This window comes from Coffea arabica, chromosome 4c (assembly GCF_036785885.1).
Source record: "Coffea arabica cultivar ET-39 chromosome 4c, Coffea Arabica ET-39 HiFi, whole genome shotgun sequence".
NCBI classification, from domain to species: domain Eukaryota; kingdom Viridiplantae; phylum Streptophyta; class Magnoliopsida; order Gentianales; family Rubiaceae; genus Coffea; species Coffea arabica.
The window spans coordinates 6,932,796-6,959,424 of NC_092316.1; the positions used below are offsets into that span (position 1 = coordinate 6,932,796).

The 26,629-nt window shown below is 37.3% G+C and overlaps 4 protein-coding genes across 4 annotated transcripts; 3 read left to right on the forward strand and 1 right to left on the reverse strand.

Moving 5' to 3' along the window:
- The first annotated feature begins 1,642 nt into the window (after positions 1 to 1,642).
- On the forward strand, positions 1,643 to 5,028 carry LOC113739877 (tropinone reductase homolog At2g29150-like). Its single transcript, XM_027267274.2, has 2 exons — positions 1,643 to 2,564; positions 4,074 to 5,028. Exons 1-2 carry the CDS (start codon positions 1,785 to 1,787, stop codon positions 4,842 to 4,844), a joined length of 1,551 nt encoding a protein of 516 aa, XP_027123075.1. The 5' UTR covers positions 1,643 to 1,784; the 3' UTR covers positions 4,845 to 5,028.
- Positions 5,029 to 6,157: 1,129 nt separating this feature from the next.
- LOC113739876 (protein ENHANCER OF LHP1 1-like) lies at positions 6,158 to 11,978 on the reverse strand. Its single transcript, XM_027267273.2, has 12 exons — positions 11,546 to 11,978; positions 9,814 to 10,916; positions 8,827 to 9,003; positions 8,584 to 8,697; positions 8,321 to 8,425; positions 8,104 to 8,238; positions 7,956 to 8,011; positions 7,769 to 7,871; positions 7,568 to 7,684; positions 7,189 to 7,315; positions 6,926 to 7,056; positions 6,158 to 6,802 (listed from the first exon to the last, which is right to left on the reverse strand). The coding sequence occupies exons 1-12, from the start codon at positions 11,823 to 11,825 to the stop codon at positions 6,374 to 6,376; spliced, it is 2,877 nt and encodes a 958-aa protein (XP_027123074.1). The 5' UTR covers positions 11,826 to 11,978; the 3' UTR covers positions 6,158 to 6,373.
- A 5,853-nt stretch (positions 11,979 to 17,831) lies between these two features.
- On the forward strand, positions 17,832 to 19,795 carry LOC113738463 (uncharacterized). Its single transcript, XM_027265669.2, has 5 exons — positions 17,832 to 17,991; positions 18,099 to 18,172; positions 18,290 to 18,437; positions 19,090 to 19,157; positions 19,260 to 19,795. The coding sequence occupies exons 1-5, from the start codon at positions 17,841 to 17,843 to the stop codon at positions 19,584 to 19,586; spliced, it is 768 nt and encodes a 255-aa protein (XP_027121470.2). The 5' UTR covers positions 17,832 to 17,840; the 3' UTR covers positions 19,587 to 19,795.
- A 1,934-nt stretch (positions 19,796 to 21,729) lies between these two features.
- LOC113738586 (flavonol 3-O-glucosyltransferase UGT89B1-like) lies at positions 21,730 to 23,487 on the forward strand. The gene has a single exon (XM_027265830.2). The coding sequence runs from the start codon at positions 21,924 to 21,926 to the stop codon at positions 23,379 to 23,381; it is 1,458 nt and encodes a 485-aa protein (XP_027121631.2). The 5' UTR covers positions 21,730 to 21,923; the 3' UTR covers positions 23,382 to 23,487.
- The last annotated feature ends 3,142 nt before the right edge of the window (positions 23,488 to 26,629 follow it).

Consider the following 26,629-nt stretch of genomic DNA (forward strand, 5'->3'; position numbering starts at 1 on the left):
ACTAAACAAAACTCTCACTGGGATAACTTAGAAGAGAAGAAAACTCTCACCAAAATAGCCTAGCCTGAGAAAGAAAAAAACTCTCATTATGGTACCTTAAGAGAGATTTTATTAAATAAAAATAAGAACAAAGGAATAGAAAGGGAGAACAAAAGAAGTGGAACCAAGATCTCCCTCCTATGAGGGAAGAAGAGTAGAGAGAAGATTGAGGGTAGAGAGAGGGGAGAGAGAAAGTTTAGGGTTGAGTAATTTAGTTTATAACATCGTATATGTATTGCGATTATCAATTCACTAAATCCAATATGTTTAGGATGCAATTGTTTGTGATAACACTTGATTTTATTTTTATCATTCACCCATTTGTACTAGCTTCTTTTTTCCTTTTTCACTGGAATATTTTCTTCCCAATTACTACAATTATGATTTTTTTTGTTGGCCAACACCTAGTACAAAATTTAATTACTCTTAAAAACTCTCATAGATTGATAATTGCATGGTTCATATTGGCAAAATTTTTCGTTTTAAATAATATATTAAACAACCGAGGTAGGATGGCATACACTCCGTGATAGAGAAAAACTTGAAAGTTCTAGATTACCTTAAATGGAATTTCACACTAATAAAAGGGCCTTTTTTTAATTTTAATCATGGCAAATAGGAGGCGTTATCAAGAAAAAATCATAATGAGAGAAAATTATGGAAGTGCATTAAATGGGTAATATTTTTTCGAAAAACTTTCAGGGGTGACCCCATCAATGTACTATAAGCAAAGCTCAGTTTTGGGGAAAATACTAAATTTAGCTACCGCAGGGAAAGAGGATCTTGAGAACTTCAGCCTTCACTTTGGCACATTGAAGGTACCGAACATATGATTATTAGTCGTTATCCAGTAGCTTGTTGAGATGGTAATTTGTCCCAAGTAATTATTCGTTATCGTGTGACGCGATGAAGCTGCAGGATATGTGTGTGTTTCTCTAGTTATGATTATTTGTTCATTTCCTTCTTAATTGTTGTGCTTAACAACATCTACATGTGAATTAATGTTACTACTAAATTAAATAATAAATATCATTGCAAAAGTTATTAGTTCAAACTATGATGCATTACTTTGACAACATACACTTTGCTTTTACAAAATGAAAAAAAAAAAAATTTGTTTTATTAGAATGATTCCTTTGTTGCAAATGACGTTACACAACCCACCCTAGATGTCAATTTCTTGGGTGAAATGTACTTTGCCTCGCCGCCATAGCCACAGTCACATCCAGATATGTCAATGGGTCAAATATTGTCCAAACCTAACTCGGATCAATTATGTTTTTTGTGATTTGGATTCATATTGCTCAATTCGAATCCGGTAAAAGAATCATTGATTTGCACGGAGTTTAATTTTATATAATTCATACTCAAAATCAGACCCAGACCTGGACCCAAATCCGAATCCAACCCATATATGCATTACTCTCAGATTTTTTTTTTTTTTTTTTTTGCGAAATTTTGGGGATAAATTCTTGATAGCCTTTATTTCTTGAAATCCTTTAACTGTATTAAATTGTGAAACTGATCCGTTACAAAACACCAAAAAGTGATTTCGTCCTCTCTTGATCCTTTTTAAGTAGTTTGTTACTGCGATTTGTCATTATTAATGTTATCACCGAAAGGTATGTAACGCAGGTTTGCAGGTCCCAACTCCTTTATAATCCTTGGCAAGATCTAGTCCACTACCAGTTTACCGAGCTCCATTCTATCAAGTGCCTGAGTTATCTAAACAAACTACATCATCCATGGCACTGACTAGAGAAAACACCTCAACTTCAAGGTGGTCTCTGTTAGGCAAGACAGCTCTTGTCACCGGTGGAACTCGCGGAATCGGACGCGCAATTGTCGAGGAGCTAGCTCAACTTGGTGCCACTGTCCACACTCTCGCAAGAAAAGAAGCAGAGCTAAATCAACTCTTACAAGAATGGTCCTCCAAGGGATACAAGATCACTGGCTCCATCTGCGATGCATCCTCAAGAGAGCAAAGAATTGAGATCATCGAAAAGGTCTCTTCCCTCTTTGATGGAAAGCTTAATATCCTAGTAAATAATGTTGGAACAGGCGTGAGGAAGCCAGCTGAAGATTTTACAGCTGAGGAATATCATATGATTATGTCTATGAACCTCGAATCTGGCTTCCATCTCTCCCAACTTGCTTATCCTCTTCTGAAGTCATCTGAGAATGGAAACATCGTATTCATCTCCTCCGTTGCAGGTTTGGTAGGTCTGCAATATTCATCTGTTTATTCAGCAACTAAAGCTGCAATGAATCAACTCACAAGAAATTTGGCTTGTGAATGGGCTAAAGATAACATTCGGGTCAATTCTGTTGCACCTTGGTACATCAGAACCCCACTGGTGGAAGATTGGATTGGGGCTAATGACAACTTGAAGAAAATAGAATCAAGAACTCCCATGAGGCGAATTGGAGAGCCTGAAGAAGTTTCATCCCTGGTGGCATTCCTTTGTCTCCCTGCAGCTTCATACATCACTGGACAAGTTGTGCCTGTCGATGGAGGAATGACTGTGAATGGATGTCAATGGGATTAATGTATTAGGGATTTAATCATCAATTGTGTGTTTTTATTGTTTCTTGCCAAACTGCCAATGCTTTTGTTGATCGTGTAATATAAACATGTTGCATGTTGCTTGTGTTATATGTATGTTTTTATCATAGTACTCGACTGGCAGGCATTATCAGATTAGTGTATGTGTTGCTTATTAAATTGCATTTATGTGTGTGTGTGTGTGTGTGTGTGTGTGTGTGTGTGTGTGTGCGTGGGTGTGTTGCTTGTTAATGACATTATTGTGTTCTCAACCACTTACTGCATTCTGATTTTAGATTGTTTTCCTTTTTGTCCAGAAAAGAAAAATAAAACCAGAAGCAATTGTTAACCCAAAACTACTGCAAAATCCACTCATTCGCCTATTTCAAGCAAAAGAGAAATAAACCATGCAACGCCGGGTTGGAGTTTTGGGCTGTCAGGATTACTCAAAAGTTTTAGGATCAATTTGCGTTCACAAGAAAGGTTAATTGACGGTAATGTCTAGTGGCTGGTGGCTAGTGAAACAAGAAAAGAGCAACAAAAAAAAAAAAAACCAAGAGATGTAGAGAGGGTAGTGTTGTAATCTTAATAATAGTTTAGGCACATATTTGTCAGCTTAGTCAATATAAAAGCGAGGTGGAGTGCCTAAAACTTTTTGTGGAGTGGCAACAATATATTTGCCATAATCTAAGTACACATGAGTATTATATGCCAAATTTGAGTTTTAATAAATCAATTCTACAAAATCAATTATAGAATCAGAAATAGTTGTTTTCTTTTTTTTTTTTTTTTTGATAAAATAGAAACCAATATTATTAATAAACTAGTTGAAAATCGTCCAACACGATTTACTTGACAAATACACTGCACTAATGGCAGAAATATATAAAACATGTCACAGATATATCTAATGTAAAAAATCTTTAAGTTCAACAAAGTTACAAAATATAAAATAAATAGTTGTCAATCAGAAGAAGTTGACAACATGCCCCAAAAATTAAACATGTCTAACCATCCTCCCTCCCTCCCTCCCTCCCTCCCTCCCTCCTAGACATGAGCTCCACATGGACATTGAGATATTAAAAAGAAATCCATTATGACTTTTGGGTTGCACAAGCAATGGTCCATATGAATCCCACAAAGTCTACCACTTTCACAGGTTTCAATTGGGGAAGAGAGGACTTCGGCCCGTCTGGGCAAGAAGCCCATGAATTACCTCCAAAGTGGATCCTTTGGAAATACTACTTCACCCAGAGTTGTCGATCATCTCGCCGACGACCTTATCAAGACAAAAATATGACGAAAGTTTAAATTATACCACGTCCAATACTCCAATTCCAATCCGGTGTGCAATTGCGATTGGCACCATCCCACTATAAAATCAGATAATTCATTGCCACCATTCTTGTCGTACCCAGAGCTCTGCAAGAAGAGGAGAAATATCAAATCTGATCTTTTTTCAACCATGGAAAATAGTGGGCCAAACCAGAGCTCAAGGTGGTCTCTGTTGGGAATGACGGCTCTGGTCACAGGCGGTTCTCGCGGGATAGGCCGCGCAATCGTGGAGGAACTAGCTGAACTGGGTGCAACAGTCCACACCTTTTCAAGAAACGAAGCAGAGCTCAATCAAGTCTTGCAGGAGTGGTCGTCAAAGGGATTCAAAGTCACTGGTTCAATCTGTGAAGCATCTGCAAGAGATCAAAGAAGCCAGCTCATGGAGAAGGTTTCCTCCACCTTCAATGGGAAGCTCAACATCCTGGTAAACAATGTTGGGACCTGCATAGGAAAGCCTGCAGCTGATTTTACTGCTGAAGAGTATAATCTGATTATGTCTACGAATCTTGAATCCGGTTACCATTTCTCCCAACTTGCTTATCCTCTCTTGAAAGCATCTGGGGTGGGAAATATTGTGTTCATTTCCTCTGTTGCAGGTCTAGTGAATGTGCAGTATTCATCTATTTATGGTGCAACTAAAGGTGCAATGAATCAACTGACGAGAAATTTGGCTTGTGAATGGGCTAAGGATAACATCCGCGTCAATTGTGTTGCTCCTTGGATGGTCAGAACATCCCTAGTGGAATTTTGCCTAAAGGATGTGGAATTCTCGAAGAGAATTGAAGCAAGAACTCCAATGAGGCGCCCTGGAGAGCCAGAAGAAGTTTCAGCAGTGGTAGCTTTCCTTTGTCTTCCAGCTGCTTCCTATGTTACTGGACAGGTAATTGCTGTTGACGGAGGACTGACTGTTAATGGATTCGAGTAGAAGAATCTTTTGTTTCTGCAGAAACTGTGTGTGTGTGTTTTTTTTTCTTGTAGTGTCTGAGATTATATGTGTTGTTATCAAGTTTTACTAGTCTTTGTCAATTTTTTTTCCTTTTTGGTTGATAAGGAATCCGTAATCGCTATTCGAGAGCATGCGCGGGGTAAATCCCGCAAGCCTTTGTCAACTTTGTTTTCACAGACAAAGCAACGTGTCATTATTGTCCGTTTGCAAATTGGAGTTTACTGCAACACGTATACTGGGCCATAGTTTGTTCTGTAAGCAGAGGGCCAGAAGCGACTGGTGGGGGTTTCGCCTTTGCATTTTAGGCAATTTTTGTAATTTTCTAATCTGTCATCATAGTTGAAACTTTTCAAGGATTGGTCCACACTAGGGGCATTTAAAATTCTTTAAAAAAAAAAAATCGAATAATCAGCCAATCCAATTTGAATGCGACATCAAACATCATTAAAATGGAATTGAATTAACTTCTAATTTTAAATTCTATAAAACAGTTTGAAAATAGATATTAAAATTCAATCTCTCAATTTCCCATTACCAATCGAATTACTAAATTTCATATTTTAATTAAATATTGTATGCTTACTAATATATTATATTACATATTAATGTATCAGTAAATAGTGTTATAATTTATATTTTGTGCTCCTATACAAATATGTGAGGTTAAAAACGTATTAATTAATATATTAATAATCTTTATATTGTTAACTACACATTAAATATACTTAGTTAATCTACACTTGGAAATCCAATTTAAAACTTTGGATATTATGGAAATAGTGACTATCTATCCAAAATCTAATTACTAAATCCAAATTATCATATAAAAATTTGGACAGTAATTGAATATTGATCTTGTTGAAAAAATAAAAAAAAATTAATTTCTTTTTTATAAATTACCAATTACAGATAGATGAATATTCCTAGTCTAAAAAAATTTAAAACTTTAAAAAAAAATTTGAAAAAAAACCTAGTCTACCTTCATTGGCATATCGATTAATATTTGATAAAATGATCATAAGGTGTAAGAAAATTGCCGTCAATCAAGAAACCAAGAACTACCTTTACCATTCAAAAGACATCCGACTGGAACATTAACTGTAGACCTGTTTGGTAATGTTTCAGTCAGAGGATTTTTATTTTTGCACAATATGAAGGGAAAGAGTAAGGTATTGAGCTGTCCATAAATTTCTGTTGACATCAAAGAAGGCCGGTTAGGCAGCCATAGAATGCATGTCAAAAATCTTACTGTCGTCATACCACAAATGCTGCACTTGTAAATAATAGGTCTCTTCCACAAACAAAACCTGTAAATTTTTTTAGAACCTTCAAATATATACAGATCCACTACAAAGGAATTCAGATGCCTGGAATTCTTAGATACAAAGGTAGAATACATGACGAACCTAATCAATTGGCTCAGCAACATACAACAGCATTTTCCGTATCATACACAGGACAAGTTGAAATCTAAAACAAAATCTTTAGATAAGCTTACAAAAATATTCTTACCTCTTACCTGTTGTATCTGTCTTCATCTTCTTTATGGAGTCAAACAAGGACGAATGTTCTTGTCTGTTTGATTTTTTAGCAAATGGATTAGATGGACGATTGAAGCTAACAGGAATCTCTTCTGGCTGCTTCTTAACTGGATTTGTTGCTCCTTTAACATCCTTCGCTTCCACTGTCTTCTCTACTCTCAAGGCTCGAGTTGAACCAACTATGCCATTTCCAGCATTAGGAGGCTGCTCGGCTTTTTCCTCTTTTGGGAAGGAAGGGGTTGATGATCTTTGGGGTGGCAATGGTAAAACAGCTTTTTCTGTGCTGCTTTCTGGCAGACTAGGCCTTTCAAACACATCATCCGCTTGGACAGGAGCATCGAATTTAAAGTTGCCATGGAGGACTGTGCTCCCCATTGCTTCATTCAACATTCTTTCCTGCAAGTAGGCCAAATGATGAAAATCAACATGAGAAAAACTATAATAGCTTTCCTTGGGGATTTAGTTCCAATGTTGCAATTTTTGGAATGTGCAGGATGACGTGTAATAAATGTACTCCACCTCCAATATGGTACTAAAGCGTTCTGCCAAGTTTGGTAATTTTAGTGCGGTAACTAGCTTTATCGCCCCTTTTACCGATTTTTCCATCGAAAGAAGCTTCACAAGTTCAGTGGCTCTCACAAGCTTGTCACCTGGTGAAAATAAAAGCAAGCAGCTGACTTGAAGATAATTTTGGAAAGCTTTTCTATTAATTCATATTAAATACCCCAATTTGCCTGGTGGAGAAAAGTTTCCACCCAAGCTGCCTCTAATGAAAGACTCACCATTGCAGCATGATGCAATAAGCCTCAAGATGCACCTATCAAGAGCTGCTTCAATAGTGAATGCCTCGTCATCGATTGAAGCTGTGTCCCTGCCAGCAGCTGCATTTTCTTCAATTCTTTTCTGAATCTGAAATATTAGCCAGAAATTCATTGAGAGCTGAGCATTTTGTTTCTGTGGTTGAAATGAACTGGTGGGGAGATTGTTTGAATACCAGAACAAAGAAACAACATGTGCTTACACATGCATGCAGACACTGTCATACGATATTTAAAAAGTGTAATTTAGTCACACTACCTATAAATGGAGGCAGATCTGATGGACACCTACAGTTTAGTCATGGTACACTGAAGAAAGCACGAGACACATTAGGAAGAGTACCTGGTGCAGATGCATGTTATTCAATATAAAGTCGTTCTCCAGGTTTTCAGCTCCAAGGTCAGAAGCAGCAAGCGGAAATGAAAGATCTAACAGCGTGAGAATTGGTTTGGGAGTGGCCTGGGAGAGGTCAAGAGAAGGATAAAATCAAAATTTTGACATAATAGCAAAACATCAAGGCCATAAATTGCGGATCACCCATACCTGTGGGAATGAATAAGGTGATTTGCAAACCACACAAAACAGCTTTGTTGCATTTAATCCAACAACCCAATAGTTTTCGTCTGGCTTCTTCAATTTACTGGAACTACAGTTTTATAATTTTAAGTCAAACACGCCATTCTAACATCTGTGGCCCATAGATAGTAATTCATATTTGAAGTATTCATACCTAAAAACTGGAAACCAACTTCCTCCATATTGATTTGTGTAAACTCTCAAGACACCCTGAACATTCAATACAAAGGTTGTTCAATTTGGATTAGATTTATTCTCAAGGACAAATATTTTACAGCAAGGATGCTGGAAATAAGTTGCACCTTAGAATCAAAAGAACCAAGTTGGCCTTCCTCGCTGAAGCCAAACCATCTTAGGTATGATCCGGGAGTCAATGGAAGTCGCCCTCTGAGAGACTCTGTTGCACTACGAACGTTCAATACCCTGAACTCAAGCATCTGCATGGCAAAATCATTGCCATGAAACTCACGACCACTGTTGCAATGACATGTGCAACTGAACAAAAAGTCAATCTCATACCTGTCCATCTGAGGGAAGCGCAGGAGAAGAATGTGTAACAACAGCCAGTTCATCCTTAAGTCCAACTAAGGTCACCACTGGTCCATCAAGTGAAAGGATATACCTCTACACATAATTGGACGTGGAAAAAGATATTTTGTTACAAGTTTTGGCATCATAAAAGCAAAAATTACCCTAGACATACTTAATGTGTAAAAAGAGGTAACACAGTAGAGTGGTTGAAGCATGAAGTTTGAAGCTAGCTGGTTCAAGTAGTGACAGACCTGCAAGCCACTGTCGCTGAAGATACGAAGAAAATTAAGACTAGTAGCAGCAGCAACCCAAGTGGTTCCAAGTGCCACTGCCCTTACTTCTTCTTCTTCAAGTCTCATAGACCACTGAAGTTGAGGAAACGAAATTAAATGTCACAGAAAAAGATAAAATTACTTTGACTGGGAGCGATGAGTGAAGAATAATATCCAAGTAAGAGTCATAGTATATACAAGTGAGGCACAAAGCATATTTACCTCACTATTACTGGCCCAGCTACTGAATGGGCGATACATAAGGGTGCTCATATTCTTCTCACCCTTGCATGGATTTGCAAAAACACTTCCGTTCTCATTTAAAGATGCCATTGTGAAGCCAAAGTAATCAGTCATTGCAGGCACTCGAGGACCACTACTTGTATCATGAAAGTCAATCTGCAGTTGCATCATAGTTTAATGAACTGTTAGTGGAACATGACAGCTGAAGCCCTTCGCATGAATGATGCACAAAACTATGTTTCATGCAGAACCAGAGATTCAATACTGATCAGCACTTGTTAACAATGCCAGTAACCACATTGGCAAAATCTAAACTGACAATTTACAATATCAGAACAGAGTTAATAATAACTCGTTTTGGCTCGATCATATGTGATGGTTGAGGGTGTGTAGCAGGTAACAGACTCCAGGAATAAATACTTTGACAAAATACCTCATCTACTAGACCACCATGAAATGTTACAAGAAGCATATTACTTCATGTTTATTGCACCAAACTGATTACAATCAAGTAACATAAAGTCTTCAACCAGGAAATGTTTCAGTAGGTCTAATTGCAATCTTTCACCAGATAATTCAAGAATTGTATATAGATAATCTACAGATTCTTCAGAATCAATTCCTAATAGCCCAAAGCTTCTTAATATTATTGCTTCATGTCTTTGTAGCAGTTGCAACAATTATTTACAGCCACCGAAATGAAATTAAAAACTTTCAAAAAATAATAGATGCATCTGATTTTTTTTCATTTGGAGTTTTGTATGTTGTCATGTTGGTACAAAGTGTGCAAAGTAATTTGTCCTTTAGCTGTATGGTAACAATTAACAAAAACACCCTACTCTTGTCAGCAGTAATACATCGCGGCCAGAGGCGCAGAGTACAAAAAGAGGTTATTCCACCAAAAGATTGATAAAAAGAGAGAAATAGTGGTTAAAATCATAAGCTTCGAAATATAAACTGAAGTACCTCTATGTGGGAATACCCATCATGATCCATTGAGGTCACACTGCCTAACATGTTATAACACAAGAAACGCCTTTTTCCAGGCTGCACAGGTGTAGCTCCGGGTTGAAAAGATTCTTGCATTTTAGGTGCAGAATAGGTCATCCTATTTTTTATTTCATGCTTCTCATGATCAATGCTATCCTTTTTGCTTTTAGAAGCCTTTTTGTGAGATTCCACGTTTGGATGCAAATCCAACTCATCATTGATGTCTTCTCCCCAACTATTATCAAGTGTAGAATTTTTGCGCAACCTTTTTCTGCTTGATAATTCAGATTCACCAAGACTGTCGTCACCAAGATCACTCAAACTACCAGATGCACTAGCTTCTTCTTCCTCCTCTTCATCAAACAGAAGAAGGCCGTTGGAACGCACATTGGGTATGTCTTCAGTTGGGGATTTCATTGATGATGGTACCGGTGATTCCCATACTCCATACTTTCCCTTACTGTCAATTACTGCCAAAGCATTACCATGTGGTTTCCAAGCCATACAAGATATCCTATCACTGAATTTCTGCCGATCAATGTCCTGCTTTTTGTCAACATCCCAAATGATAATCTGTCTATCTGAACCAGACGTAGCCATGTATCGTCCATTAGGTGACCAGGACAAGAAACAAATTGGTTGCACATGATCACCTCTCAGTGAAAAAAGTTTTTCAGCAGTGTCCCTATCATACATCACCACATCGTTTTTCAAACCTGGGACAGCCAACAGGTCCCCATCTGGACTCCAGCTAAGCATATTCATAGCAGATTGATCAGAAAAAGTGGCAGGCGCTATGCCCTTGAGCGTGTTAAGTATTGTTCCAGGCTGGAGTTCCCAGTGTATGACAGTCCCTGTTGAATCAACTGAAGCAAAATATTCACTCTTAGGATCAAAAGCTAAGCCAGTAATAGATCCTTTATGCCCTTTAAGAACTCTTGCTATTGAACCATCAATTGTGTTGATAAGTTTGATCCCTTCATCATCGCCAGCAGCTGCCAGCATGGTACCGGATTTATTGAAAGCAAGTGCACGTATCGGCAACGTGAATCTAGTGATATTAGTCTCAAACTCCCCACCTGATTTACAAGAATCAGCCAAAACAGTAAAAACTTATAAAAATCTGGACAATAGATAAATTAGTTTAAATTAACTAAATTGCACTCAATTGAAGTTTCAGCTTTGCTGCCAACTATCCACCAAGATATATACTTTTCAATGAAGGTACATAATTAAGGTGTGCAAATACAGCTGAAACAGAACTCCCATGTATTAATTGCTTAGTCCCAATGCAATTGAAACATTCATGTAATTCATTGGATAAAATGTGAAACTGAGCTCAAGAAAAAAAGTGACGCTCCTCCCTATTCCTGGTTCAAATCTTGAAGTTCAAAGAAAATCATACAATTGCATATGAGATGAATCTTGCTGCTCTTGCTGAGAGCAGCAAGATTCATCCACAGTTAATACCAAAAACGAGGGAATATACAATCAAGATAACTTCCATAGTTCCATAAAGCCTGAACAGCACTGCCTTAACTTATGCACATTTATTTTCATGGATACTTAAAAATTAACAGATTTTCAGAAAAATTCCCAAAATAAAATTGGCAATAATAGATCCCAAACAAAACCATAACATTTCCCTAACCCTCGACGGGCCTGGTCCGACCAGGGAGGCCCTAAATGAGTTGTTCATTTTTGTTACCGGGAAATTTGTAGAGCTTAACGGAATGGTCAATAGATCCGGAAGCCAGGCAGGTGAAATTGGGGCTAAGAGCCAAAGCGGTGACGCCGTCGCGGTGGTGTTTGATAGATTTAGGGTTAACTGACGGAAATTGAGCGTCGTGAACCCAGATTGACGGATCGGAAGACGACGCCGTTACAATGCGGTCCCCCTGCTGGTCCCACAAAATCGAGCAGAATGAGTTGCCGCCATTTTCGCCGTTCTTGTGAGCTTCTCTGAGCTTAATAGTTCGGATCTTCATGGTCCGGTTTGATTTTTCCCGGGTCGGCTGTCTTCTTCTCACTTGGTTTTTTGGGTTTCTGTTGATATGAGGAATTTTGGGAATTTCTTTCAGCGACTGAGGCAAAGGGTTTCCGGTTTGGCGGGAAAGTGTTGGAGGGTGAGGGGAAATTTGGATTTCTTTCGCGGCACAGTAAACTTTTGAGAATTTAACAAATGGGAGCTTCATTCTTGGCTATTTTTGAAAAGATCCCTTTTTTCCCTCTTTCTTCCACTTGTTTATCTTTTTCCTACCATTTCTGGAATTTACATTTTTAGGATCGCTATGCTAAATGAGTTTAAGAAAAGGTAGACAAAATTGACTTTGTCACAATTATTGATAATAATTAGAATCCCAACTCATTGTTTATAAAAAAAATGAAAAATATGTTCAAACTCGACTCAATTATAGTTGTTGAGATGATTTATAATTTGAATTAAACCACCAACTTGTGCTTTCAAATCTATCTACTCAAAATGAGTGAAATAATCTTCACTTAACAATTTGTGAATCATTTTTTTCTCTTTTGTAATGAGATGATTTATAGTTTGAAATTCAGTTACCAACTCATTATTTATAAAAAAAAAAAAACGAAGAAGAACGATAAAGATACTCAAACTTGACTCAATTTATAATTGTTGAGATGATTTATAATTGAATTAAACTACCAACTTGTGCTTTCAAATCTATCTACTAAAAATGCACGACATAATCTTCACTTAACAATTTGTAAACCCTTTTTTCTTTGTTTCCCTCCCTATAATTAAATCCCAAGATGTATGTGGACAAGTGCATTGATGATTAATTTTGGTCATTGCTGAGGCCACTATGTGTGTTTGGATAGTTTTTTTTAAATATATATATATATATATATATATATTCCGCTTGCATCATAAATATATTTTTCAATCAAACTTTTTATATTTTCAACTATCTTTTTATCTCATATATATCACATCACAAAAAATACTATAATAATTACTCTGTCTTTGTCTTTGTCTTTCCTTTTGTATTTCATTCATAGGTAGTTAGTTGATGTAATTCTATTTCTAAGAACAAAAACAATTTAGAAAAGGAACGATCAAAGATTGAAGCCCGAAGGCAAAAGAACCCATTATGTATAGATTGAATGAGTGCCTGTGCAAGATACAAACTACTAATTGACATTCAGTAATACAATCAGCCGTAGGATAGACAGAACACTCCAATTCACGCGCTATAAAGTTTATCCATGCACTAAAGCGGCTTTTTCTGAAGTACAAATATAATGCATGGGCGTTGGATCGGCAAGAAGTCACGATGCTTTAGCCTCAATGGCCACTTCTCAAGGTTTAAACAACTTTACAATCAAACCCATTCAACAATCTACAGTAAAACTCTTTGTTCTAAACATGTGGCTGTGTCTCCATCTCCTGCTACCCCTTTCTCAAGGATTCTGTCCTCCAGTCAACCTGGAAACCTCGCATCATTCTAAAAGATTTGTCAAAAGAAAAAGATTCATGCGAAAGAGCAAGAAAACGTTATTGTGACTGTAAAAGTCGAGACATTTTTGGAAAACCAAACCCATTGACATGGCTTTCTTTAGACACTCCACGTTCCTATTAACTTCTTTTTGTGGAAAGAGTCCTATGAGTATGACTACAAAAAGTCATTGCCGGTTTTTTGACCATAACCACAAGGTTCAAACTTCAAACTGGAGCAGATTCTTTAAATCAGCTGAGGTTAATTAATTCAAAGCAGACTGACAAAAATACTTGCTTCCTGCCAGCATTACATGACTCCTGGAAGTATCCCATGTCTCAACTGTTAAAACTTAGCAGACTTGAAATAAAAATTCGCAAAGTAGAGATGTCATGCACAGTCTATTTTGCAAGTAATAACAAAAAGGTTAAAGGAGAGATCTTTGGAGAATTTTATCCTATCCTCCTAATTTCTGATTCCACTCAAATAACTACATATATAGCAAAAGGCACCTGTCCTCCAAGGAAGTAGTAGTACCAATTGTCTAACCCTTTGTCTCTTTTTTTTTTTTTCCTGGTTTATAAACACTAGTCATTGAAGCTGATGAGACTTTGATTTCATGATTGATTAAGGTTGAGTCCCCTCAAACACAAAGATTTTAAATTCAAATCCCCTTTCCTCCTCCTCCTCACATCTTAAATCCCACGCCTTTCCTATTAGAAAAAAGTCCAAACAAAAAAAAAGGTCATTGAAGCTAATTATCTGCAAGATGAGCATTCATGCATGATTCAACAATACACATTTGGATGGAAAACGTTTTCTTGAACACCAAGGTTGATGCCTGTGGGTGGCTTTCATGTGATGATGTCTAGAAAAGGCAAACAAACAGTCCCTTTTCTTGAAACCCTAAGTTTGAAAACAAAAAATCTCTAAAAAACCAAAAGTAACATTGATCAACTCGCTAGCTCCATGTGCCTTAAAATGTGGATGCAAACTAACAATGGCAAAACCATAAAAAAGCTTTGTTTTCCGTACCGAGGGGGGTACAAATCCTTAGACAGTTGATACTTTGAAAGTTAAAACAAGGAAAAGCACACAGCCACCGCCAGTAAGTTCATGCTAATCCCCATTCTCTTGTCTCTTTAACGGAAAAGCAATTGTCACTTCTCAGTAGTTAAACATTTGAAAACGAAAAAGGAATACTTGCTTACCCCTGTTTTAGTCAAAATTGGTCTTACTTGGAACTTGAAATCTAAAAAATAAAAAAATAAAAAACTAAGGAAAAACAAAGTGTGATTATTCTTGTGTTTAGACTATAATGAAACGACACATTACATGTACTTTGACCGGAGGGGAGCCAAATTTTCTTATTGTAGTCCTATTTATAACTTGGAGATTTCACTATCTTTGTTGCATGGGAGAAAATATAAAAACAAAAGTGTTCTTTTCACATTTTTGCCTTCAAAAGCCACCAATTAAAAGTTAAAACATTTCTACCGAGAGCAAATTTCTCAATGTCGATTATTCAAGTTTTGGTTACTCAACCACAATTTGGAAAAGGACCGAAAGTGTTTTCTTGTGGTTTAGATTTGTGCGAACCGACGAATGAGCATGGCACTTTGCACCGGATGTGATTTATATATTCTTACTTTTGTCCTTTTCAATACTTGGAAACCTTTGATTTCGGCTTCATTGCGTGAGAGAAAATTAGAAAACAAAAGTGCTACTTTTACATTTTTTGCTTCAGAAAAAACCCTCAATGTTTATTCACATTGTGGCTAACTAACCATAGGACAAGATTGATGATTTACCACGGTCACAATTTTAATGTCATACCAAATTTTTTCTCATATTACCATCACGTGCCAATTGTAATCCAAGACTATTGGCATATCAAATCAAGGATCAGAAATTTCTAAATTATTACTTAGTTGTATTTTAATCAAGTTAAGGTTTTAATAACGTTATTGGAATCAAGTTATGGTTGTTTTATTATTTAAAAATAAATATTTTTTAGAAAATTTCTCGCGATTATAAAACTTATTTACCAAGTCCTATAGGGAGTCCCTATTCTAGTCATCAGTTGAAAAGAATGACAGTTTGATAGATTTGTTATTATGGTATTATTGATATTTTATCGTTGATTGTTCCTCTTCTTTTAAACATATTCTTATATGTATAAATTGCCCTTGACTATATCTTTTTGGTGAAATATTTTGGCATCTACAGAGACTAGAAAAGTTAATTGAAAGAGTAAATTCGATAATTAACACCAAGATTACTCTAACATTAAAATTTTACGTAAGAAAATTTCTCCGGTGATGTGCCCACAATTTCCTATGTTGATGGAAGTGTGAAAATAAGGGATTCCGGCATAACGTGTCCAGACCAGTGGACATCGCAGGCGGACGAGTTTGAGTTGAAACTTGAAAAATGACACAAAAATCAAGGGCCACCCACTGATTTAAAGTTGGAGAGCTCGCCCTCGTGTTCGTAAACATAACTGTAAAGTTAAAACTGTTGTTTTAGATGATAGTTAATTACTACTTAATAATAATCATCATGTGGCTGGTGATTCGATGCATTTTAGTTTACCACCTGCCTGCCCATGCATGTTCTTCAACGTTTCGATCTTCGTAATTACTCTGTTAAATGCAGAGTTCCCAATCACCAGGTTTTTGTTTTTTACTAGTATTTGAATAATGGTAACTATCATGCTAGTGTATTCTGCAGTCAAAGGAGGAATTTCAATATTTTATTCGGTTTTCTTGTATGAGAAAAATAAAGAATTCTTTAGAGATTCATGTTCTATTCTATAACAGAAACGGTATAGTGTGAATTTTTTTTGGTCAATATATAATGTGAATCATTTGAACAGGGCATTTCTACTTGGATAGATTTTTCCTTATTTTCCTTCTTTTTTTAATTCGGGGTAGAGTGCTTTCACTTAAAATCTAAGTGTTCAATGGACCTTTGTTAAAATAGAATGTAAGCGTTAATATTTTCAAAAAATAGCATTAAGTTAAGAAAGTATATAAACAGAAAGAAGACAAAAATTGAAAGTGTGTATATTATGCAATATATGTGTTACGAGTAATTTTAGTATGTCAAGTAGACACTCCCACGATTTCAGAATCGATGATTCCAATTCTTTTGAAAGATGTAATTTAAACCGACCCTTATTGAGATGATTAGGGTTACGGTTCTTGAATTTTCGATTTCAGTTATGGTTTCGGTTTCTTCTGATTACGGTTCCAGTCCTTTTATTTATGTTTAAAAACATGTTGTTATAAATTTATTCTAAGAAAATATGACAATGAATGTTAAAAATTTTTTTTATTCTATTATCACGTGCAAGGAAAAAGAAAAGATGATGCAAAATTTGTGAAAAAGTATCTCATTGTTGATTAGATTAGATTAGTCTTGGATTTAAATTAGTTATGAGGTATAAATTTACTAATGAAATGGGACAAAGGATTGTTGGGTTAGAATTGAAGTTGCCAGTATTAGATGCTGACTATTGATATTAAATTCTAAATTGGCTAAATAGATATAAGTAGCAAATGTTTTTTTTAGATGATTTGAATTGATCATAAACCATCAGTTCCGATTCCCAATTTAAAATTTTGGTAAATTTGAACTTAAATCTTTAGTCACAGTTATGGTTCCGGTTCCAATTTCTAAAATCCAATTTCAATTCCGGTTCAATAAAGCGCCAAAATAATTTCGATCCGATTCCAGTTCAAACTTAAACGGTGGCCACCTCTAAAACTAATGCCCTTAAAATAAACCTTCCACTTATGTTGTACACATGGATTGCTTTATTCCATGGAGTGATGGTTGAAGTAAATTTCTATAGGTATTTCAATTGCTGTACAAATAACAAATATTCTTTAACAACTTAAACCCTCATTTCCCATGGATGTGTTACAAGACATTTACCAACTTCTCCTTGTTATAATCATGAGAATTCTACGGAAACTTTCATTAGACCGTTTTATTGGTGTCTTATTTGTTGCGAGTTGTAGTTCAAAATTATGTTATTCCTATTTGTCATCCTGTAATTTAGTTGTCACTCTATGTTAGTTGTGATACTCTTGTTACCACACTAATACTCCACAAAAAAAAAAGAAAAAATAATTTAATTATTTGCTTTCGATAATGAGAGCCTTTAGCTATATTCAATCAAATTAAAATTTAACTGAAAAAAAGGGAAAATAAAAGAAGATTCTTGGCCACCAAGAACGATCTTTGTCATGCATGCATGGCGGCAGACAGGCCCGAAACACCCGTATCTTCCATTTCACGGGTCTTTCATCTAATATTGTGACTCAACAAAGAGAACCATATTCAACCTTTTAACTGTAACTTTGGATACTGCAGTCTTTAGTTTATAAATTTGAGTTTCCCTAAGCACCGGTTCCTCTGAGTAACTACATTGTTTTTTAACCACGAAAAAAAAAAAGGTGCTTGTTGGAACCTTATCTTTGACTTGGTTTGGACCTCGGACTGTCTATAAAGCCAGAGTTCTTTCACATGCTTCCTCTCCGTTCTTTTTGCTCATCGACAACATCCAAAAAGCTAGAAAAGAAACAAGAAATGGTGTCAACAAGTTTCAGGCATTTTGTGCTTGCAATCATGGTCCTTCTGCTAGCCACGAAGGCTTGTGATGCAAATAGTAATGAAGGTATTTTTCCTCCTTGCCCTTCATTAATCTAATTTCCATTTATCAAGCTCTCTTGCACAAGAAAGTTTACGCATTTTTTTTTTTCACCTTTTTTTGGCACTTTATAGGTTTCAAGAAAGTTGAAGCTGAAGCTGGAAATGGAATTATGCCGCCAGGAGGAAAAGAAATGCACAATGCAAAGGTAATTATTATACTAGAAATTGTTTTATGTCCAAATTTGGTTACTTGTTTAATTGTCTACAAAAAAATTTGGGTTTGGAACTTGTTGAACTTAGGATTCTATCATAATCTTTTTCAGGAAATTTACAACGCTGGTCCCAGAGTTGCTGCAGATACTAGTGGTAAATTTGGAGGAAGAAAAATGATGCTTGAGATAAAGGGATTGAGTAATGAAGTGAAGCAAGAGGAAAGCAAGAAGACCAGTGAAGAAGCTTCAAAGATTTCAGGTGCAAGTTCTGTTGGAAATAGTAAGCATACATGGAAGGGGAAGTTGAACATGCAAAGTAAATTGAGTAGTAGAAGTGTCAATCATCATTTGAAGGTTAACATGGGTGGTTTTATGGCTCTCAATGCCGATTATCATATGGCAAAAACGCATCCACCTAGGAATAACTGAGGATACTGAAGATACTGAGGATAGGGAAATTTTGCCTTTTATCCCCCTCATGTTCCAATTTTGTTGACAAATTAGTAGATGCAGTACCGATAGGAAATGGAAGTATACTTGTATGTATTTGCCAATAGAATTAATTTAACCCCTTCTCAAATTAATGAATTTTTTCTTCTCCTTTGCAAGATAATTCTTGTTGCACTTATGAAATGATAAAGGTTATCTCCAGCCTCTTTATTTCCTTGTAAACTCATGAATGGATCTTATATACTTAATTGCTTTCTTGAATGATACTAAGGGGTAGAAATGGATGTCTTGATTGTCACTGCCACTGTGTGTGCCTCAATCTTACAAAGCAAAACATACAAAAAACAACAATAAAGGCATCACATGACTGCTTATCTATGCACCAAGTAGTATACAAGATGCATGTAGAGCTAAAAAGAGTTACCTATATTCAGCTGAAGTAGCTGTCTTGTTGTCTGCAGGAAGAAATGACAGGAGCAAAAACTTAAAGAAGTCGGCTGAGCGTTCTTTACCACAATCTTATAACCAGGTTTCAATCCTTCCATCGTGCAGTATAAAATCATCCATGGTTTTGTGTTCTCTATATCTACGAACGATGCTCGTCTTCTTTTTCACATGAACTTCTTTGCAGTATGACAGAAGACATTTGAAGGCCAATTCCAAGAATGAAGCAAGCTCAGAGACTGCAGTGAAAAGGCCAAGTGATCTCCCAAAACCTGACCAACTCTGCTCCCAAGAATGTGCAACTGACTCAAATAGTTGCAGCTCAAAATGCTCATCAGTATCTAAAAGTTCAGTTTCAAAGAAATCAGATCAAGATCAAGATTCTGAAAATCTTGACTCTGAAAAACTGCTGAAGGCTGCAAGTCAGATTGTAAATTTGATGAATAAAGACTACCGAGGAGATGGAGGTCCTCGTCACAGATCCCCAATTAATAATCGTGAGCCTTTGCATTGAGGAATACTAGTGTCAGTGTAACAATATGCCATAGATTGGCTATGTGCATCATCTATACACAACTAACCCAGTTTTGTTTAGCTAATCTAGGGGACAAATACGTAGAAGGATATATTATTGTTTTGTTTTTTATACCATGTAACCAAGGATAGAGTAGTAACTCTCAGTACCAGTTTTAGACATGAAATGGTGTTTTAGCTTCTTTTTTTTTCTGCCTTTGTATCCTTATCAGTAACGCAAAAGGTGGTATGTGTCTGAAAAGTTTTATCAATTGTAGCATCTGGAATTTGGGGTGACCCCAGTTGCAAATTATAATTCTGCTGAAAAATTTGCAGAAACTAAAGAGACATCAAGCAAAGCAGCAATGAAGATAGTAACAGAATATATATATATATATATACAGGAATAGACATCTGTCTTTCACTCCTACTTTACATATAGTTCAAGTAGGAGAAGCCCTATCAGCAATTGAAGATGCCAGTTAGACATTTCTGTTGGAACCATAAAAAGCTATCCACTCAAAAATTGCATGGCTGTAACAGATCAATAATTCAAAACCAACCTGCTGCTTTTAAGTATTGACATGCTTCGGCCTTCGTGAAATGTTTGCAATAGTCAAAGTTTCTCCAGCATGAACCATTTGAGACTAGATGAAATCCTGAGGAATAAGAGCAATATCCATACGAATATCATGACCATGTCATGAAAATCCCTATGAAGTTTCAGCTTTTTGAACAATTCCTCTAAATGTGACTTGAACAAACTTTACAACTCTGCCTGAACCCATGGTTTTCATGATTTGTTCTGTTATAACTGTATTAGAACTTAGAAGAGGGATATGAAGAATCACTATCCAAAGTAGTCATCCTGTCCGATTTTGTTGTGCTGTTTGAATATTTCTCTTTGCGTTGCAACATCAGAACCCTACATGGCTAGATCCCTTTTACTGCCACAGCTAAGTACTTTTTTGGCCACGTCTAGGATAGGTATTGTGTGCCCTGGCATAGGCACGGGAAAGAGGAAATGATGTTCTCCATCGCCTTTGTAGTGGTATCCCTTTTCCAAGATATGGTGGGAATAGCTATGTTGTATCCAGTAGAGAGATTGCCTTTTGTTGTGGGGCAAATTTTTCTAAAGGATAGTGCTTATACACGAAGTTATTCAAAGATTGATTTCCTAACATTCATGAAGGCCTAAGCACCTTTTTACATGAAAGCAGGTGCATTGCTATTCAATTTTTGGTGTAAGGAGCTGATGTGATCCACACGGGCTAGGTCTCACAGTTTCAACCGGCACGGCATATCTTTGTTATCTTCAATTGCAGACAGGACCTTACTTGAACTGCATAATTTCCCTTTCAAAGAAAATTATCTGTTCCAAGATGCTGTTACTAATGCATTGCTGCATTGCATGATCTCATTCCTGGTAAGGGGAGATGCTCTTCTGGTCTCTTCAGTTTCTATGATGTTGCCACAGAATTACGAGCAGCAATCTGGGGTCAGTCTACATACATACCAGTTGCTACGGTTGACAACTTCTCATGAAGCATACAGACTTTTGCTTTACTGGATTGCAGGTTTCTCCTGATTCAATTCCAACAAATTAAAGTGAATCACGTTTACCCTGAAGCTAATGGAAGTCCTGATCTTTTGGCAAAAATGGGCATCACATTTCAAGCTGCTTTTGTAATATCTAGTTGTTGCCCTTCGGATTTATGTAATGTGTTGGATGAAGCCTTTAGGGGTGTTCATTACTGACTCTCGGATAGGATATAAAAATGGGACGAAGGGAGCATTTTTTTTTTTTAATCATATCTTGATATAAAAACAACAAAGACAAAACAAAGGTCAAAAAACTTTGGCCATAATGAAGAAATATCGACTGTGTTTGTGTTTGGACAAGAGTTTATTGAAAATATATTCGATGTATATGAAACAAAAAAAAATTATTAAAAACATAAAAGATATATTTAAAAATATAACTGTGATGCAAGTAAAAATTTTTTGTGTAAATGGAGCTTGTCCCAATACACCCTATCCCTTTTCTAAATCCAAAAAAAAAAAATAGAAAAGGAAAACAGGGGTGGTCTTTATCCCTTGACAAAGTCTCACGCACCCACCGGAGTTATCAATGGCGTGTGCTGACTGTGCTCTCGTAGAGCGTAAGGCATGACGACGTTAATTGTTGAGACTGGATCATAAAGCCTACAAGTTGCCCTCTTCTTCCGCCCCAATACCTAAAGGATATCTATTTGTCGTCTCCGGAGCGACCTCAACATATCCACATCATTTAACCCCAAATCGGCAAAATACTACTAAGCTAAGCTTCAAGAGGGAGATGTCCATCTCACCCAACCAAAGCCCCCATGTTCTCCTCTTTCCCTATCCTACCGCAGGCCATGTTATCCCCCTTCTTGATTTGGCCAACTTGCTCCTCACCAAGGGCCTAACCATCACCATTTTAGTCACACCACCTAATCTTCCCCTACTAGATCCCCTCCTCTCTACTCATCCTTCCACTTCTATACAGCGCTTGGTTCTCTCTTTGCCAGAACTCGTTAATTCCTCAGGCGTCAACTTCGCTACTCGACTTCGGGCGACTGCCCAACTCCATGACACCGTCCTTGAGTGGTTCCAATCCCAGCAATCACCCCCAGTTGCTATCATATCTGATTTCTTCCTAGGTTGGACCCATCACCTTGCAGCTCAGCTCGGCGTGCCCCGCGTCGTATTTTGGCCATCGGGTGCCCATCATGCTTTAATCTTGCACCATCTGTGGCATAACCTGTCGGAAAAAATCAGCTCCATGAATGAAGATTCTATGATTTCCTTCCCCAGTCTTCCAAATTCACCGGCGTATCCTCTCTGGCAAGTCGCCGAACTTATCACTCAATCCAAACCAGGAGAGCCCGACTGGGAATTCTTCAGGGATAATTTCTTGTCCAATGCAAGAAGTTGGGGCATAATTATCAATTCCTTCAGGGATCTGGAAGACACTTGCATAAACCTGGTGAAAACGGAAATTTGTCACGACGAGGTTTGGGCGATTGGGCCGCTGGTCTTGTCTTCTTCTGCTTCTACTGCTGCTGCTACGGGTGACACGTCAGCATTGTCGAACCGTGGTGGGTCCAGTGCGGTCCCACTCGACGAGGTGATGACTTGGCTTGATGACAAGGCGGATGACTCAGTTGTCTACGTGTGCTTCGGGAGTCGTGAGGTATTGACGAGTCAGCAAACGGATGCCTTGGCGGCTGCACTCGAGTGTAGTGGAGTCCATTTCATATGGTGCGCGAGGGAAGCACCGCAGAATAAAGGCCAAGTGTCGGGTGATGATCAGACCAGTGCATTATTGACTATGGAGTATGAAGATCGGGTGGCTGGGAAGGGGTTGATAATCAGAGGCTGGGCTCCACAGGTGGCAATCCTCCAACACAGAGCAGTTGGTGCTTTCTTGACGCACTGTGGGTGGAATTCAGTGTTGGAAGGTGTAGCTGCAGGGGTGGTCTTGCTTACGTGGCCAATTGGTGCTGACCAATTTGCAAATGCTGGACTGTTGGTCGATGAGCTTGGTTTAGCAATTCCTGCATGTTTGGGTGGACCGAAGGTGGTTCCAGACTCGACCAAATTGGCTCAAGTTTTTGTGGGATCGGTGAGTGTGGATGGTCAGCCCAAGAGGGCTAAAGTGGTAGAGATGAGGGATGCTGCCTCAAGAGCAGTCCAAAATGGAGGAAGCTCGAGTAAAGATTTGGATGATTTAGTCAAGCATTTGAGGGACCTTAAGCAGGAAAAATCATGATTGATTGTTTCTTCAGAACATAAATCTAATGAGGGATGAGGTGCTCTAACATGACGTGTAGAAAAAAGGAAAAATAAAGTGCTTAGCATGGTTCTTGAAATATGCATATTCGAATCTTGAGCATTAAATCCAACCTCTCATATCGTAGTTCTGCATTTGCCATGTTGTCAACCCCATTTCACAGTACCGCAAGGTCGTGCCTGAAACGCAAATTATGAGCTAGTACAAATCAAACACAATCGAGCGGGTTTAATTTGAACTCAATCAATCAAGTTTAGTCGAGTCTAATCAAGTTTAAAATTTTTAAATTTATATAATTTTAAATGAGGGACAAAGTACACATTTTATATTACTATGTGTGCTCGTGTGTTAGAAGCTCGATTGAACGTGATAAACTCTCGAGTTTCACATATTAAATTTAAATTCGACTCATCAAACAGTTTTTCAAACTGTTTAAACTCAGGCTCAAATTTGATCACGCGAGTTTAAGATAGAGCAAACTCGTTAGTTATTCGATTAAAATCGACTCGTATGGTTAGCCGCGCATAGGGACTCAAAGAGAACTTTACTCTCGGAAAACGAAAATAAAAAAAAAAAACAAACAAAGTACTCCATTATTGGAGTCACCGGAGATGGGAGGACACGACTTGAAGTTGAAGGAAGTCCATGACTAATTTGCAGGAGAAAACCTTCCAATAAAAGAAGGGATTGACCAGTAACGGATGCTTTCCGTTTGTGGGAGTTCGGAGTATATCGTCGCTTCGGGCATAGCCCTGCTAATTACTGGTACTAATAAAGTTTGGTTGATAACGTGAAAAAAAAAATGCAGAACTCCAATTCATGAAGTTGGTTTTAAATCTTAATGCGGAAGATTTGACTTCACCTAACTCACTCACCACTTGAAGTCTGAACGCATGCAGTGCCTTTTCTTGAATGGTCCTCCCCTTATCAATTATTCTTTCATGATTCTTGGCCAACTACCCAATACCTTTCAAACAAAATGTACGTAGGAATGCAAGTCCATGTGCAGATTGTACCATTCCATTTTAAAATGAATGCCGGGGATTGAATTTTGTCGGTCAACCGCACCTACACAAATGTCCTTTGAACTCAATTTATTGTTCCAATTCATATAAAATAGCACAGCCAAACCTTCACTATCTATCTATCGTAGATAGTGTCTATAGTAACTACTATTGATGAATCCCATGCATTACATTAGGCTTGCAAAGACATGAATGATAATATTATTTTTTTTTAGGTATAATCCACTGGTGTTCGCATTCGTTTTACGGTCTGCAACTAATTCTGTTCGAACTGCGTTGAACCCTTTGCAGGAGAAAGCTCTCCCAATGAATTTCGAACTCGAAATCTCATGGTGTTCACATTCGTTTTACGGTCTGCAACTAATTCTGATAGGGTGTAATTTTATCATTTATTTTATTATTAATTTTCTCTATTACCTGACCCGATGTGAATTAATTGCTGGATTCTACTCATTTTTAGTATTTGGCATATATTTCAGGGAGTAGAACGAAAATACCATAATAAGTGTCGATTTGACAGTTATCAGGAAAGAGTTCAAGTAGCAGGCATCCAGGGCATTTTTGGAACAAAAAAATACAAGGTCTTTTTGGTAATTTGCAGAGCGCAGCATTAAAAGAAGGAACGAAGGGCTGAAGTGGGGGTCCCTTCTTCTCCCCGTGGAGGGAGCCGCCGCGCATAGGCCAGAGGGGCAATGTGGCTTCCTTAGTTTTTCGTCTTTTAGCTTAGCTTGTTTTTCACTTTTTCTTCTTAGCTTTTGGGTAGTTATTCTCCACGGATGGCAGGAGGAATTGGAGCTTCTCCTTTGACTTTTCCGCATGGTCCTTGAATAGTTTCTCCCTTCTTCGTATGTCAGACGCATTGAAACAATCTATTGTTTCTTGTAATTTGCTTTCGCCTTGAATAGAACGAATTGAGTTTTCCTGATTCTTGGGCACAATGGCCGCAGCTTTTGCTTTAATTTGGTGTGGATTTTGTTCATTAATTATGAACTAATCTCCTCACTCTAGTCAAGGGACAACGGATGCTTTGGGTCGCCTAAAACTGTGAGATCGATTTAATTTTATCTTTTTCTTTTATTTATTGGTATTTGCATATTCTCTGGTTGCAGTGCTTATGGTTGTTTAATTAATTGATTGTCTTGGATCCGGATAATTAATTGATTTAATAATCTATTGTCAATTGAGGTATTAAATCCGTAATTGTTTAATTACCTAAAAATAGTGACGACTGTCATGACTAGATTCGTGTCAGGGGAATACGCGGGCTAATCTAAAATAACCCTGGTAGTGCGTTATTTGGTTAGAATAGGGCTCCTCTAATACGTAAGGCAATTGGGAAATTAAATTCTACGGGCGTACTTAGGATTATTCCTCAATTAGAGCAGTGATTAACGGGCGTACCTTGATCACCGACACAGTAAGGAGGGGTTGACTGCCATCGTTTGTTTGGTAGTTATAACCTATTTATTGATAAATAATTGGGATTGCCTTTGCTTCGATGATCAATTAGGTGCACCTTGCTGAAGTTATTCCTTGGCTAGATCCTTAATTATCACTCATTAGATTTTAGTAGTTTATTATTTAATTTTTAGTAGTTTCTTAGATTTTATTTGAATTTATTTGATTGTCACTTTCTGCATAAAAACACCCCCTTGTCACTGTGAATTTGAAAAGAAACAATTACTCCCAGTCCCTGTGGATTCGACCCTGCTTACCACTGTCTACAGAAATTATTTTTAGTTTGAGCAGATTTTTATTATTGCACAGGCTTCGACAACCTGTCAAATTCTGTTCGAACCGCGTTGAACCCTTTGCAGGAGAAAGCTCTTCCAATGAATTTCAAACTCGAAATCTCATGGTTAAGAGATGCAAGTCCCTTTCACTTGCATCAACATTCATTGGCATGAATGATAACACCGTGTGATTATGTGTGCAGTCGTCAATGCATTGTAAACAATGTCTATAGCCCTATTAAGCCGGTTGAATCGATTTGAATAATTAAATTACAAGTCATTCGATTCATTTAACGGTCTGAATTTAAAAACACATTGTATATGATAAGACTTTTTAGTCGATCAAACATAAGAATCGATTAAGCAGACCATCTCCAAGTTGATCAATATATTGATTTCTCGTACTCACAAGATAACATACTATACATATAAATATATTAGTAATGTGAATCAGCCCACCAAATGGGTT